Genomic DNA, 15607 nt, shown 5'->3' on the forward strand with positions numbered 1-15607 from the left:
ATTCAGATGTAATGGACACTCGGAGAATCCACCCTATTACCTTGTAATATCAAGAGTTTACTGTATTTGCTTTGAGTGACTCCATCCTTTGTGCCCCTTCATTCTCATACCTGAGAACTGAAATGTCAAAGGGGAACCTCATAGGTATGGTAACCTTAGACCTGCGAAAGGCCTTTGATACTGTCAACCACAATATATTATGTAAGAAACTTCAAGCTATCGGTATAGGTTCTGTAGACTGGTTTAAGTCCTACCTTAGCAACAGGAGACAAATTGTCAAAATCAACAAAATGGAATCAGAACCCCTGCCGATAGCATGTGGAGTTCCCCAGGGTAGTATTCTGGGTCCCTTATTATTCTTATGTTATGTCAATGACATGCCTATCAGTGTCAAGTGCAAACTCCTACTGTATGCAGATGACAGTGCTCTGTTAGTGTCAGGTAAAAACCCACAAGATATAGCTAATGCTTTAACACTGGAACTGGAGTCCTGTAGCAAATGGTTAGTAGACAACAAACTATCATTACACCTCGGGAAAACTGAAGCCATTCTCTTCGGCACGAAACATAAACTGAGAAGGGTAAATAATTTTAATGTCCAGTGTAATGGGGAGCCCATCACTTTGGTTTCATCAGTAAAATATCTGGGAATCCTCTTTGACCCATGCATGTCAGGAGAATTGATAGGGAACAGTGTAGTAAAGAAAGTGAATGCCAGACTGAAGTTCCTGTATAGACAAGCACAGTGTCTACCTACTGAGGCTTGCAGGACCCCATGTCTAGCCCTTATACAATGCCATATGGATTATGCTTGCTCTTCATGGTACTCTGCCTTGACAAAAAAATGAAAGATAGACTGCAAATCACCCAGAACAAAATCGTAAGATTCATCCTGGGGCAGGGACCAAGAGAGCATGTAGGCTAGAATGAATTACAGCAGTTGGATATGCTGAATGTTGAAGACAGAGTAAAACAACTGAAGCTAAATCATGTTTATAAAATTGCTCACAAACAGTGTCCAGAATATCTTGCTGTCAATTTTGTCAAGGTTGGGAACCAAAGCAATCATAGTACAAGGGGGAGAGAGCACGACTTTGTAGTACCCACAGTCATTGGCCAGGCTTCAAACACCTTTTATTGTACAGCAATAAAGGAATGGAACAGGCTGCCCGCACATGTCAAAGCCAGTCATAGCATGAACCAGTTCAAGAAGAGTGCCAAAAGGTGTCTGATGAATATAGCTACAGAAAGGGAGGGGAATGATTTTCTAAATTTTTAGGTAAGTGAAAGAGTAATTGTGGTAGGGGACTTGAATGCTAAAGTAGGAGAAACTTTTAGAGAGGGTGTGGTAGGTAAGTTTGGGGTGCCAGGTGTAAATGATAATGGGAGCCCTTTGATTGAACTTTGTATAGAAAGGGGTTTAGTTATAGGTAATACATATTTTAAGAAAAAGAGGATAAATAAGTATACACGATATGATGTAGGGCGAAATGACAGTAGTTTGTTGGATTATGTATTGGTAGATAAAAGACTGTTGAGTAGACTTCAGGATGTACATGTTTATAGAGGGGCCACAGATATATCAGATCACTTTCTAGTTGTAGCTACACTGAGAGTAAAAGGTAGATGGGATACAAGGAGAATAGAAGCATCAGGGAAGAGAGAGGTGAAGGTTTATAAACTAAAAGAGGAGGCAGTTAGGGTAAGATATAAACAGCTATTGGAGGATAGATGGGCTAATGAGAGCATAGGCAATGGGGTCGAAGAGGTATGGGGTAGGTTTAAAAATGTAGTGTTAGAGTGTTCAGCAGAAGTTTGTGGTTACAGGAAAGTGGGTGCAGGAGGGAAGAGGAGCGATTGGTGGAATGATGATGTAAAGAGAGTAGTAAGGGAGAAAAAGTTAGCATATGAGAAGTTTTTACAAAGTAGAAGTGATGCAAGGAGGGAAGAGTATATGGAGAAAAAGAGAGAAGTTAAGAGAGTGGTGAAGCAATGTAAAAAGAGAGCAAATGAGAGAGTGGGTGAGATGTTATCAACAAATTTTGTTGAAAATAAGAAAAAGTTTTGGAGTGAGATTAACAAGTTAAGAAAGCCTAGAGAACAAATGGATTTGTCAGTTAAAAATAGGAGAGGAGAGTTATTAAATGGAGAGTTAGAGGTATTGGGAAGATGGAAGGAATATTTTGAGGAATTGTTAAATGTTGATGAAGATAGGGAAGCTGTGATTTCGTGTATAGGGCAAGGAGGAATAACATCTTGTAGGAGTGAGGAAGAGCCAGTTGTGAGTGTGGGGGAAGTTCGTGAGGCAGTAGGTAAAATGAAAGGGGGTAAGGCAGCCGGGATTGATGGGATAAAGATAGAAATGTTAAAAGCAGGTGGGGATATAGTTTTGGAGTGGTTGGTGCAATTATTTAATAAATGTATGGAAGAGGGTAAGGTACCTAGGGATTGGCAGAGAGCATGCATAGTTCCTTTGTATAAAGGCAAAGGGGATAAAAGAGAGTGCAAAAATTATAGGGGGATAAGTCTGTTGAGTGTACCTGGTAAAGTGTATGGTAGAGTTATAATTGAAAGAATTAAGAGTAAGACGGAGAATAGGATAGCAGATGAACAAGGAGGCTTTAGGAAAGGTAGGGGGTGTGTGGACCAGGTGTTTACAGTGAAACATATAAGTGAACAGTATTTAGATAAGGCTAAAGAGGTCTTTGTGGCATTTATGGATTTGGAAAAGGCGTATGACAGGGTGGATAGGGGGGCAATGTGGCAGATGTTGCAAGTGTATGGTGTAGGAGGTAGGTTACTGAAAGCAGTGAAGAGTTTTTACGAGGATAGTGAGGCTCAAGTTAGAGTATGTAGGAAAGAGGGAAATTTTTTCCCAGTAAAAGTAGGCCTTAGACAAGGATGTGTGATGTCACCGTGGTTGTTTAATATATTTATAGATGGGGTTGTAAGAGAAGTAAATGCGAGGGTCTTGGCAAGAGGCGTGGAGTTAAAAGATAAAGAATCACACACAAAGTGGGAGTTGTCACAGCTGCTCTTTGCTGATGACACTGTGCTCTTGGGAGATTCTGAAGAGAAGTTGCAGAGATTGGTGGATGAATTTGGTAGGGTGTGCAAAAGAAGAAAATTAAAGGTGAATACAGGAAAGAGTAAGGTTATGAGGATAACAAAAAGATTAGGTGATGAAAGATTGAATATCAGATTGGAGGGAGAGAGTATGGAGGAGGTGAACGTATTCAGATATTTGGGAGTGGACGTGTCAGCGGATGGGTCTATGAAAGATGAGGTGAATCATAGAATTGATGAGGGAAAAAGAGTGAGTGGTGCACTTAGGAGTCTGTGGAGACAAAGAACTTTGTCCTTGGAGGCAAAGAGGGGAATGTATGAGAGTATAGTTTTACCAACGCTCTTATATGGGTGTGAAGCGTGGGTGATGAATGTTGCAGCGAGGAGAAGGCTGGAGGCAGTGGAGATGTCATGTCTGAGGGCAATGTGTGGTGTGAATATAATGCAGAGAATTCGTAGTTTGGAAGTTAGGAGGAGGTGCGGGATTACCAAAACTGTTGTCCAGAGGGCTGAGGAAGGGTTGTTGAGGTGGTTCGGACATGTAGAGAGAATGGAGCGAAACAGAATGACTTCAAGAGTGTATCAGTCTGTAGTGGAAGGAAGGCGGGGTAGGGGTCGGCCTAGGAAGGGTTGGAGGGAGGGGGTAAAGGAGGTTTTGTGTGCGAGGGGCTTGGACTTCCAGCAGGCATGCGTGAGCGTGTTTGATAGGAGTGAATGGAGACAAATGGCTTTTAATACTTGACGTGCTGTTGGAGTGTGAGCAAAGTAACATTTATGAAGGGATTCAGGGAAACCGGCAGGCCGGACTTGAGTCCTGGAGATGGGAAGTACAGTGCCTGCACTCTGAAGGAGGGGTGTTAATGTTGCAGTTTAAAAACTGTAGTGTAAAGCACCCTTCTGGCAAGACAGTGATGGAGTGAATGATGGTGAAAGTTTTTCTTTTTCGGGCCACCCTGCCTTGGTGGGAATCGGCCGGTGTGATAATAATAAAAAAAAATACGTGTAAATTTTACCTTATTCCTAGTAATGACCCTCATGTAGTAGATAGTCTTTTTAGTATGATAAGATGTTATCTTCATTATAGAATAATAAGAAAATATTATAACCTTTATGTTATAATAATAAGGTAAAAGGACCCCAATGGAAATAAGTCACTGTCTGACTTTTTTGGGTTATCCTAGGTTCTCTACTCATATGCTGCTATGTATGATAATTCTATGTAACTGTATTTGTGTATACCTGAATAAACTTACTTACTTGCTTACTTTAAAGAAGTGTGACATAAATAAGTATTATATTCCTTGGCATAACTGCTTGAAAATATCTGTTTCTTAATTTTTCTGGTCTTCTTTTCAGGACTCGACCAACCGCGAGATACACTTGGGTGTAACTGCGATCGGTCTGGTAGTGTTCCAGAATGCTATAAAAATAAATACATTTAGCTGGGCCAAAATTGTAAAGATTTCTTTCAAGCGGAAACAGTTTTTCATTCAGCTTAGAAGAGAACTGGTAAGAAGCAATGTGTTATAGTAGTTTTGAAAAGTTCATTGAGTTAAGAAACTCCCATTTGTATAATATTAAATCTAAGGCATATTATAGTATTTTTGGAAAAACCATACAGAGCTTGTAGCTTTTCAGAAATAATCAGTGAATTCATATCTTTATTGAAAAAACTCACCCATATTCAGAAAGTGTAGGTCTGTGGCCATTCTGAATACTGGGATTTTCTGGCTCTTTGAAATCTCATAGCTGAAGTTGGTTCATCTAATTTCTTTAGACAGTTTATTTGATGCCTTCTTTCTTTTTTCATACTTGTAATTAAATAACATTTTGTGCAGAACATGTCAAATGCAATTGAATAAATGATTTATGATTGAAAATTCCACATCACAAAACGTATTACTATGTAGAAAGCCACCTGTTATGCAGAGCATTTCAGGCAAATTAGGTCACTTATGTTCCAGGATGTGACCCACACCAATCGACTAACACCCAGGTATCCATTTTACTGATGGGGAACATGGACAACCGTCGAGGGTAGTAACATTTGGCATATTTCTTTTCACTGGTTTTCTATGTTTCCCATCAGTAAAATGGGTACCTGGGTGATAGTCAACTGGTGTGGGTCACACTGCGGGGCCAGGAGCTGAGTCTCGACCCCTGCAACCACAATTAGGTGAGTACATCCTGGGGCAAAACTGACCTAATTTGCCGAAAATGCTCTGCAGAACAAGCGACTTTCTATATAGTAGTATGTCATTGATGGCAGCTAGGCCTGTATACCTTGTACATGTACTTGTAGAAATAAAGATATTATTATTATTACTATCATTATTATTATTATTTTATTATGATTATTATTTTTTTTTTTCAACAAGTCGGCCGTCTCCCACCGAGGTAGGGTGACCCAAAAAAGAAAGAAAATCCCCAAAAAGAAAATACTTTCATCATTCAACACTTTCACCACACTCACACATTATCACTGCTTTTGCAGAGGTGCTCAGAATACAACAGTTTAGAAGCATATACGTATAAAGATACACAACATACCCTCCAAACTGCCAATATCCCAAACCCCTCCTTTAAAGTGCAGGCATTGTACTTCCCATTTCCAGGACTCAAGTCCGACTATATGAAAATAACCGGTTTCCCTGAATCCCTTCACTAAATATTACCCTGTTCACACTCCAACAGATTTTCAGGTCCCAAGTACCATTCGTCTCCATTCACTCCTATCTAACACGCTCATGCATGCTTGCTGGAAGTCCAAGCCCCTTGCCCATAAAACCTCCTTTACCCCCTCTCTCCAACCCTTTCGAGGACAACCCCTACCTCGCCTTCCTTCCCCTATAGATTTATATGCTTTCCATGTCATTCTACTTTGATCCATTCTCTCTAAATGACCAAACCACCTCAACAACCTCTCTTCTGCCCTCTGACTAATACTTTTATTAACTCCACACCTTTTCCTAATTTCCACACTCCGAATTTTCTGCATAATATTTACACCACACATTGCCCTTAGACAGGACATCTCCACTGCCTCCAACCGTCTCCTCGCTGCTGCATTTACCACCCAAGCTTCACACCCATATAAGAGTGTTGGTACTACTATACTTTCATACATTCCCGTCTTTGCCTCCTTAGATAACGTTTTTTGACTCCACATATACCTCAATGCACCACTCACCTTTTTTCCCTCATCAATTCTATGCTTAACCTCATCCTTCATAAATCCATCTGCCAGGTGACCAAGGAGAAACATTATTAAACACTGTAGTATTGCTCCTGTTTCCCTCCAATATAGTATTAGTAAAACAGAGTGGTTCACTAATTAAATTTGTACTTAATCTATAGCGTTTCTTCAGTAATTAAGAAGCCTTTACTTGGATTATTAACCTGGAAGCTTAGCTACCCAGGATAACCCAAGAAAGCCAGTCAGTGTGGCTTATTTCTTCTGGGATCCTTTGATCCTGTTTCCCATGATGCAACCCACAACAGTTAGCTAACACCCAGGTACCTAACACTGTTAGAAGGACATGGGCAACAGGTGTGAGGAAATGTTCACATTTCCACTTGTTCTGGATTTGTACCCTTGTCCTTCTGGTGTGAGCTGAAGGTGTTACTATTTAATTTATGAAATCTATTATATAGACACTAGTATTGATTACAGAATTAACCACATCACGAATATGCACTTCCTGATGAGATAAGATTTGGATTTTTAACATGGAGGGTTAGCCACCTGGGATAACACAAAGTCGGTGAGTCATCGAGGACTGTCTCTCATTTCCAGTGAAGTCCTTTAGTCTTGTCCCTCAGGATGCAACCCACACCAGTCGATTAACACCCAAGTACCTATTTACTGCTAGGTAAACAGGCACTGCAGGTGTAAGGAAACATGCCCAACATTTCCACTCATGTCAGGGATTAAGCCATGGACACTCAGTATGAGGTGAGAGCATTGCCAGCCAATCCACAGGACTCCGTTATTTCTGACTATCAACGTGAAGTAGGTATGATTCATGAAGTTGTAATAACATGATTGCAAACAAACCATGCACTGGCCTGGAGTTATATGACTCGCCTGCCATGGGTTCTAATCCCACCCATAGTTTGGAGTAGCTAGTTCCAGTACAGTTCAAGATCTCTCACTATTTCAGAAAAGCAAGTGCTAAATATAATAAAAAATGTCATCTCAATCACTCTATAATCACACCTGGAGTCATGGCATGTGCAGCATCATTAGCAGATGTTTATTATCTTCTTCTTCCTCCACTCCTCTTCAAGGGGGGCTCCTTGTTGTGGTGAAGAGGCTCTTGGTCTGAGGAATTAGAACTGTCGGTCTCCTTCCTCAGACCGAACCTAATTACCCCCCAACCCCCCCTTCCCTATCCCATCCTCCCCTTTTTTCCTTTCCTCCTCCTCCTCCCCACCCCTCCCTTTTGCCCTTCCTCTTTTTGGCCTTTAGGATTTCTCCCACAGGCACGCTAGTTCCTAGGTAGGGGAAAGGATACTGGGGTCCATCCCATTCCATTGAGGTTCTTGGCGGTGACGTTTGCCGTGGAATCTGGATCGCCTGGGGATGTCCCGATCCCTCTCCGGTATCCCGGAGTGTAGCTTTGGGTGTCTTTCGGGCGATGGGTGTATCTCTGGAAGCCACCTTTTGGATTCCGGGGGTGGTGGCCGAAGGAGGTATGCTTTGTGGTGGATATCCGGCCGCCCTCTCTTTTGTCCACCGAGGTTGCTATCCCGGATTGCTGGTTTACTGGCATGAAGGGTAGGGTATGGCACGGGTTCCATGCTGCATCTGCGCTACTAGCGGTGCTGAGGTCCTCTTGGGCGCGGAGGGAGATTTCCGGCGCATTCATTCCTCCTGAGAACTATTCTTCCCCGCTCCCCCCTTTTTTTATTCTTTTTTTTTTATTTTTATTTTCTTTTCTTCTTTCTTTTTTTTTTCTTAAAAACAAAAAGCAAAGGAGTAACCTAACCATGGAGAACCCAATCCATGAACCCACTACCCCCGGGCCCCTTCTTGATACCACACCCCATTCTAACCCTGCCTTGTCTTTACACCACTCTTCGGACACTCCTGATGCCCCTGTACCTCTTGCTGGTGCTGTTTCCTCACCCGCTTCAGGTACCGGGGCTTCGACTGACTCCTTTGATTTGTCTAACCTCCGCTCTCCTTTGACTATGCTTCCGGCCTCTCCCTCTATGGTACGGCAATTTTCGAATTGCCAGTCCGTTTCACGACGGACCAACTCCGGTCCTACTCCTAAACACCAACGTCAATCTCCTGATGATGTTCCTTCGTTACCTTCCCATTCTACTCGGAAAAGATCGACACGTCATGCACTCCCTCTCCACGCTCAATTTCGGACCACACAATGGACAAAATTCTTTACTTTAAGACCGACTTCTTCTTCTTCTGCCTATCTTTCTGACCATAGTATTGGCAAAGTGCTCCTGCGTCATGTTGGTAAAGATATTTCATTTCATGCTCTCAAGAGCGGTACGCGCATCGTCACTGTCCAGAATGCTACCCAAGCTCATGATCTTTCTCTCCTTTTGCTTATCGATACTACTCCTATCACTATTGAAAAACATCTTTCTCTCAATTCTTGTAGTGGTACTGTCATTCTGCCCCATACCATAGTCCAACAGAATTTCCAGTCATGTGGCAATGACATTCTTGAACAGCTGGAACTCCAGGATCTCCCAATCCTCAAAGTCAACACTTATGTCCTTCCTGCCCATGGGCTTAGACGTTTCCCTTGCAATGTGGCTCGATTAACTTTCGACAGCTGAGAACTCCCGTCCTCTGTTTATGTCACAGGACATAGTTTACAAGTTCGAAAGGTGATCCCTACACCGCAACAGTGTAGAAATTGCTGGCGTTTTGGTCACCCAGCAAAATATTGCAGACCTATAGCCGAATGCCCAGTCTGTGGTGCTGACTACCATTCTAATACATCTTGCAGTCAACCTCCATCTTGCCTTAATTGTAATGAAGCTCACCCTTCGTACTCCCACCGTTGCCAGGTCTACTTAAATGAGCGTGAAATCCGTTGCCTCAAAGAGGCAGAAGGTCTCCCTTATGCTATGGCAGCTACTCATCTCCGCCTCCAAGGAAGACTACCCCGTGTTTCTTATTCTCGTGTTTCAAAACATCCCCCCACTTTTGGGGTCCCATCTCCTGCAGCCTCTTCTGTTGTTACCCCTCCCATAGCCACTACGGCATCTAATCCTTTTGCTGTCCTTGGCTCTGACGTCCCGACTACAACTCAGTCTGTTCTCACATCTTTGCGTCCTTCCTCACAAGCCCCAGTATCGACAAGACCTCGTACGACACCTTATACCAATCGCCCCTCTACTTCTCAGAAGTCCAAAAAATCCACATTGCTCAAATCTTCTTTGCTCCTTCCTTCCCTTCTTCCACCTCCACACTTTACCTTTCCAGTCTCTGTGCCTAGTTCTTTCTCTCTCTCTGGTTCTATTACAAGTGTAGAGATTCACCCTCCTCCTCGTACTATGCCTTCCACCCCCGTCCCCTCCCAAGCTTCTCCCTCTTCTGCCACCTCCCAGGTTTCTGCCTCTTCTGTCCCCCCCCCCCCTCCCGCCACACTTCATCTCCAGTCCCCTACACTCTTTCGTCCCCCTCTACTTTGGTACAGTCCCTTACTGTCCCAATCTTTACTCACCCTCCTCCTTCTATCTCCAATATAGTCTCCCATACATCTTTGAATTCAGAAACACTTGAAGCCATTTCAGAATATATTGCAGAGACTAAACCTTCAATGGACACTGATTCACCTCCTGTTCCTTCTCTTCCCTCTCCTCCATCTTCACAACTCCATTCTTCGCAACGCTCCGTTCCTTCGCTGCTTGAACGTCTTCCAGTGCCATCACACGTTGACTTTTCTAACCCCTCTAGTCTGTAGGTGCCCTTCCCTACGGATTCCTGGTATTTTCTTCATTGCCAATCATGGCCTATTTACAGTGGAAAATCCGCGGCCTCATGGGTAATCGGGGTGAGCTTCAGATGTTGCTTTCCAGGTTTTCCCTTGTTGGTGCTTGCTTACAAGAACGAAAATTACACTCAGCTGTTTTCCAACCTATCTCAGGCTATAATTTATTGTATTCTTCGGATCCTTTCTCAGATGGGACCTTTAATGAAAGTGCCCTTCTTCTACGCAATGATATTCCGTACTGTGAACTATTTGTCCATACCTCGCTGCATTACACTGCAGCCCGTATCCACTTGAATAAGTGGTTTACAATATGTTCTTTATATCTCTCTCCTTCTCGAGCATTTTCTATCCCAGATTTTGCCTTTCTAGTTTCATCCTTACCACCACCACTTCTGTTACTTGGTGATTTTAACGCCCACCATTTCCTCTGGGGGGGTCTCATTGTGACTCACGTGGCATCCAGTTGGAGGCTTTTCTCGCCTCTCACCCCCTCTATGTTTTAAATACGGGTACTCCCACCCATTTTGATCCTCGTACTCATACTCTCTCTTGCATTGATCCATCAGTCTGCTCTTCCTCCACTTCACTAGACTTCACCTGGTCTGTTCTACCGGACTTACATGACAGCGATCATTTTCCAATCATTCTTACTTCTCCTTCATATTCACCACCTTTCCATAGCCCTCGCTGGCAATATGATCGAGCAAATTGGGACCTTTACTCGCAAGTCACTGCTTTTAGTGAGGTTCCTTCTTCATCCTCCATTGATGAGCTCCTACACCGCAGCTTCTCATTCTATACCCCAAACCTCAGGCAGGCATTCTCAGAAGTGCGTGCCTTGGTGGTTTCCTGCTTGTGCTTGTGCAGTACATCTGAAATGCTCTGCATGGGGCAGGTACCGATACAATAGAACCAATGAGAGACTTCTTGATTTTAAGCAGAAGCGTGCGATCGCTCGCCGTGTCATCCGTGATGCTAAACGCACTTGCTGGCGAGACTATGTTTCCACCATCACCTCTGCTTCCTCTATGAGTGCAGTCTGGAAAAAAGTGAGGAAATTTAGTGGTAAATACTCTCCTGACCCGGCTCCTGTTCTACGGGTCGCCAGTATTGATGTAGCAAACCCTCTTAACGTTGCCACTGAAATTGGCACTCATCTGGTCCGTATTTCCCTGGGGCTCCATCTATGCCCCTCGTTTCTTTCCTCAAAGTCTACCAGAGAGTTAGTACCCTTGGACTTTTCTTCTCTCAGAGAAGAACAATATAATGTGCCTTTTACACTTCAGGAACTGGAGGCAACACTCTCAGCTTGCCTATCATTGGCAGTTGGGCCTGACAACATTCATATTTGTATGTTACAACATTTACATCAGTCAGCCCTTGTAGTCCACTTACACCTCTTCGATCTCATTTGGGCACAAGGAGTTCTTCCCCAGCTGTGGAAATCTGCCATTGTTCTCCCTTTCCGCAAGCCGGGTACTGCAGGACATGATGCCTCCCACTGTCATCCCATCGCTCTTACTAGTGCAGTTTGGAAAGTGATGGAACGTCTGGTAAATCGGCGTTTAGTGTGGTATTTAGAGACACACAGCAGTCTCTCCGCTAGTCAGTATGGCTTTAGTAAGGGCCGTTCTACCGTAGACCCCTTACTACGCTTGGATACGTATGTTTGTAATGCCTTTGCGAATAATCACTCAGTTATTGCCATATTTTTTGGCCTTGAGAAAGCATATGACCCAACTTGGAGGTATAATATTTTGGCCCAAGCCCACTCCTTTGGCCTCCGAGGCAATCTACCATCCTTCCTTAAGAACTTTTTAACTGACACTTCCGTGTTCGAGTCAATAATGTGCTTTCCCCGGACTTCGTCCAAGCTGAAGGTGTCCCTCAAGGATGTGTTCTGAGCACAACACCTTTTCTTCTTGCTATAAATGATTTGGCCTCTGTTCTTCCACCCAATATTTGGTCATCACTCTATGTTGATGACTTCGTTTTTGCTTGTGCAGGCGCTGACTGTCATCTCCTTGCAGTTTCTCTCCAGCATGCGGTTGACCGTGTTTCCACTTGGGCCACCACGCATGGGTTTAAATTTTCCAGTACCAAAACTCGCCAAATTACTTTCACTAGACGCTCTGTCATCTCCGATCATCCTTTGTATCTCTATGGCTCCCGTATCCCAGAACGTGATAGTCAGTTTTCTTGGCCTTCTCTTTGACCGTAGGTTATCCTGGAAACCTCACATTACCTCTCTGAAGACAATTTGTCACAGCCGGCTAAACCTTCTTAAAAGCCTTGCTCATCTTTCCTGGGGAGCTGATCATCGAACTCTGCTTCGCCTACATTCAGCCCTCATTTTATCGAAACTCGATTATGGTGACCAGATTTATTCAGCGGCCTCTTCTGCTACTCTCTCTAGCCTTAACCCCATCCATCACCAAGGATTATGATTATGCCTTGGTGCTTTTCGCTCTTCCCCTGTTGAGAGCCTCTATGCAGAAGCGAATGTTCCATCCTTGTCTGATCGCCGTGATGCCCATTGCCTTTGCTACTATGTACGCTCTCACGATCTCCACAATCCTTCCATTTATAGAATGGTCACCGATATTAGTAGACATTCTTTATTTGTTCGCCGCCCCTGTTTGCTCCGTCCCATTTCTCTTCGCTTACATTCGCTCTTGTCTTCCCTTCAGTTACCACCTTTATATGTTCATGTAGCATCTCACTTTTCCCTACCCCCGTGGGAAGTTCCAGCTGTTCGGGTCTGTTCCTTCTCACTCCCTTGCTCGATAGCCCAACTGCCTACGGTGGCTTCCTGCTCTCTTTTTCTTGATCACTTCCACTCTCATTCTCATGCCATTGCTGTGTACACAGATGGCTCTAAGTCTTCAGACGGCGTCGGATTCGCAGCAGTGTTTCCAGACAGCATTGTGCGGGGGCATTTACTATCTTCGGCTAGCATTTTTACTGCTGAATTGTATGCCATTCTTGCAGCACTTATTCGTATCGCATCTATGCCTGTGTCATCATTTGTGGTAGTTTCAGACTCCCTTAGTGCTCTACAGGCTATACGAAAATTTGATACATCTCACCCCCTAGTTCTCCGTATCCAACTTTGGCTACGCCATATCTCTACCATGCATAAAGATATTGTTTTTTGTTGGGTCCCTGGTCATGTCGACGTACAGGGCGATGAACAGGCAGACAATGCTGCGCGGTCAGCAGTACATGACCTACCAATTTCCTATAGAGGTGTTCCATTTCTGGACTATTTTGCTGCAATAGCTACCAACCTTCACACCCGTTGGCAACAACGTTGGTCAACTCTGCTTGGTAATAAACTTCATTCTATTAAACCGAGCATAGGTTACTGGCCGTCTTCTTGTCATCAGTGCCGAGATTGGGAGACCACTCTCTCCCGTCTTCGCATTGGCCACACTCGTCTTACTCATGGGTATCTCATGGAGAGGCACCCTGTTCCTCTCTGTGAGCAGTGTCAAGTTTCAGTATCGATTAGCCACATTCTGTTAGACTGCCCTCTCTATCAACGAGCACGCAGAATTTACCTCCAACGTTGTCTTCGTTCTACTACTCTCTCTTTACCTTCCCTTCTTGCTGATGGACCCTCCTTTAATCCTGACTCTCTCATTGACTTCTTGACAATGACTGATTTACTCCACAAACTCTGATGATGATACCTTTTGCACTCCCCTCAGCCCTTTCTAGCTCAGTCTCTTGCTGCCCTTTACCCTTTCACCATCCACTGCCCCGCTGTTCTCCGTAACCTATTACTCATCCATCTCCCTTTTGCCACCTGATGCCCTCGCTTCCTTCCTGCCCTGCAGCGCTGTATAGCCCTTGTGGCTTAGCGCTTCTTTTTGATTATAATAATAATTCTTCCTCCACTTACCTCTTCTTGTACTGCCTTCCAGTACCACACCCTTCGCCTCGAGTCAGACATTCTCATCATAAAAAGATATACATAATGTGCTAGCTTAACTTATTATCTCGTTCAGTGGACCCTCGGTTATCGGCTGTAATCCGTTCCAGAAGGTTGGCTGAAAACCAAAATGGCCGAAAACCAAAATATTTCCCATAAGAATTAGTGTAAATACAAATAATCCGTTCCAGACAAAAATATTAACAAAAAAAATAATTTTTTAACAATTATATAAATATTACGTACCTTTATTGAAGGCTAATGCTGGCTTCTGGAAGATAGGGAGGAGGAAAGAGGGAGGAGCTAGTGTTTGGAAGGGAATCCCCCTCCATAAAGACTTTAGGTAGCAAAGCCTTCTCTAGGGTTACTTCCCTTCTTTGTCTTTTAATGCTACTATGACCAGCTTGAGTCACTGGACCCCTGTCTCGCAAAATAACTGTCCAGAGTGCTCTGTTTCTGGCGTCTCTTTAAGATTTCCCTGAAGTGGGACAGGGTTTTGTCACTAAACATGTTGCAGATATGGCTTGTTTCAACTTTGTCAGGGTAGTACTTCTTGACAAAACTTTGCACATCATTCCACTTTGCACAAATGTTCTTAATCAATGAAGAAGGCACCTCCTTCACTCCCTCTTCCTCCTCCTCTGAAGCAAGTACCTCAGCTGCAGTCTGTTGCTGTTCAAGTTGAAGCTCTTGCAGCTCTTCAGTGGTTAGCTCTTTCCTGTGGTCCTCCGCCAACTCTTCTACATCCTCGCCACTCGCCTCCAACCCCAGGGACTTCTCCGGTGCCACAACAGTCCACAGCCTCAAACTCTTCAAAATCCCTCTCTTGGACACAATCTGGCCACAGTTTTCTCCAAGCAGAGTTCAAAGTCCTGGAAGTCACTCCCTCCCAAGCCTTACCTATAAGGCTTATGCAATGGAGGATAGTGAAGTGATTCCTCCAGAACTCTCTTAGGGTCAACTGAGTGCCCAAGGTCACTTCAAAGCACTTTTGAAAAACTACTTGTGTGTAGAGTTTTTTGAAGTTAGAAATGACCTGTGGTGTTAGGTAAGAACTTCACTTTTATAAAATTGAAGTCCCTAAACACTTGGTCTTCCAAGTCTGGAGGATGTGCAGGAGCATTGTCCAGTACCAGGAGGCACTTGAGTGGCAATTTCTTTTAGAGGAGGTATTTTTTCATACTTGGGCCAAACACATCATTAACCCACTCTGAAAATTTGCCTTATGACCCATGCCTTATGATTAGCTTTCCACATCACACACAATCTATTCTTCATGACATTGTTTTTCTTGAACACTGGGATATTCTGAGTGATACACGAGTAAAGGCTTCACTTTGAAATCCCCACTAGCATTACCACACAACAAAAGAGTAAGCCTGTCTTTCATAGGCTTGTGTCCTGGCAGTGCCTTTTCCTCCTGGGTAATATAGGTTCTGTTTGGCATTTTCTTCCAAAACAGGCCTGTTTCATCACAATTGAACACTTGTTGGGGTTTGAATCCTTCAGCCTCTATGGACCCCTGGAATTCCTGCACGAATTTTTCAGCCGTACATTTGTCAGAACTTGCAGCCTCACCATGCCTTACAACACTGTGTATGCCACTACGCTTCTTAAATCTATCAAACCA

The 15607-nt window shown here is 43.8% G+C and overlaps 1 protein-coding gene across 6 annotated transcripts in view; it reads left to right on the forward strand.

Moving 5' to 3' along the window:
- Window positions 1-15607, forward strand: part of Ptpmeg (protein tyrosine phosphatase Meg) — a 560698-nt gene that overhangs the window by 223582 nt on the left and 321509 nt on the right. For all 6 annotated transcript variants that reach the window (XM_070100756.1, XM_070100755.1, XM_070100757.1 and 3 more), the window contains one exon: window positions 4423-4575. In XM_070100756.1, coding sequence (XP_069956857.1) covers window positions 4423-4575 — 153 coding nt within the window. The remainder of the gene's footprint in view (window positions 1-4422; window positions 4576-15607) is intronic.

This window comes from Cherax quadricarinatus, chromosome 74, assembly GCF_038502225.1.
Source record: "Cherax quadricarinatus isolate ZL_2023a chromosome 74, ASM3850222v1, whole genome shotgun sequence".
Lineage (NCBI taxonomy): Eukaryota > Metazoa > Arthropoda > Malacostraca > Decapoda > Parastacidae > Cherax > Cherax quadricarinatus.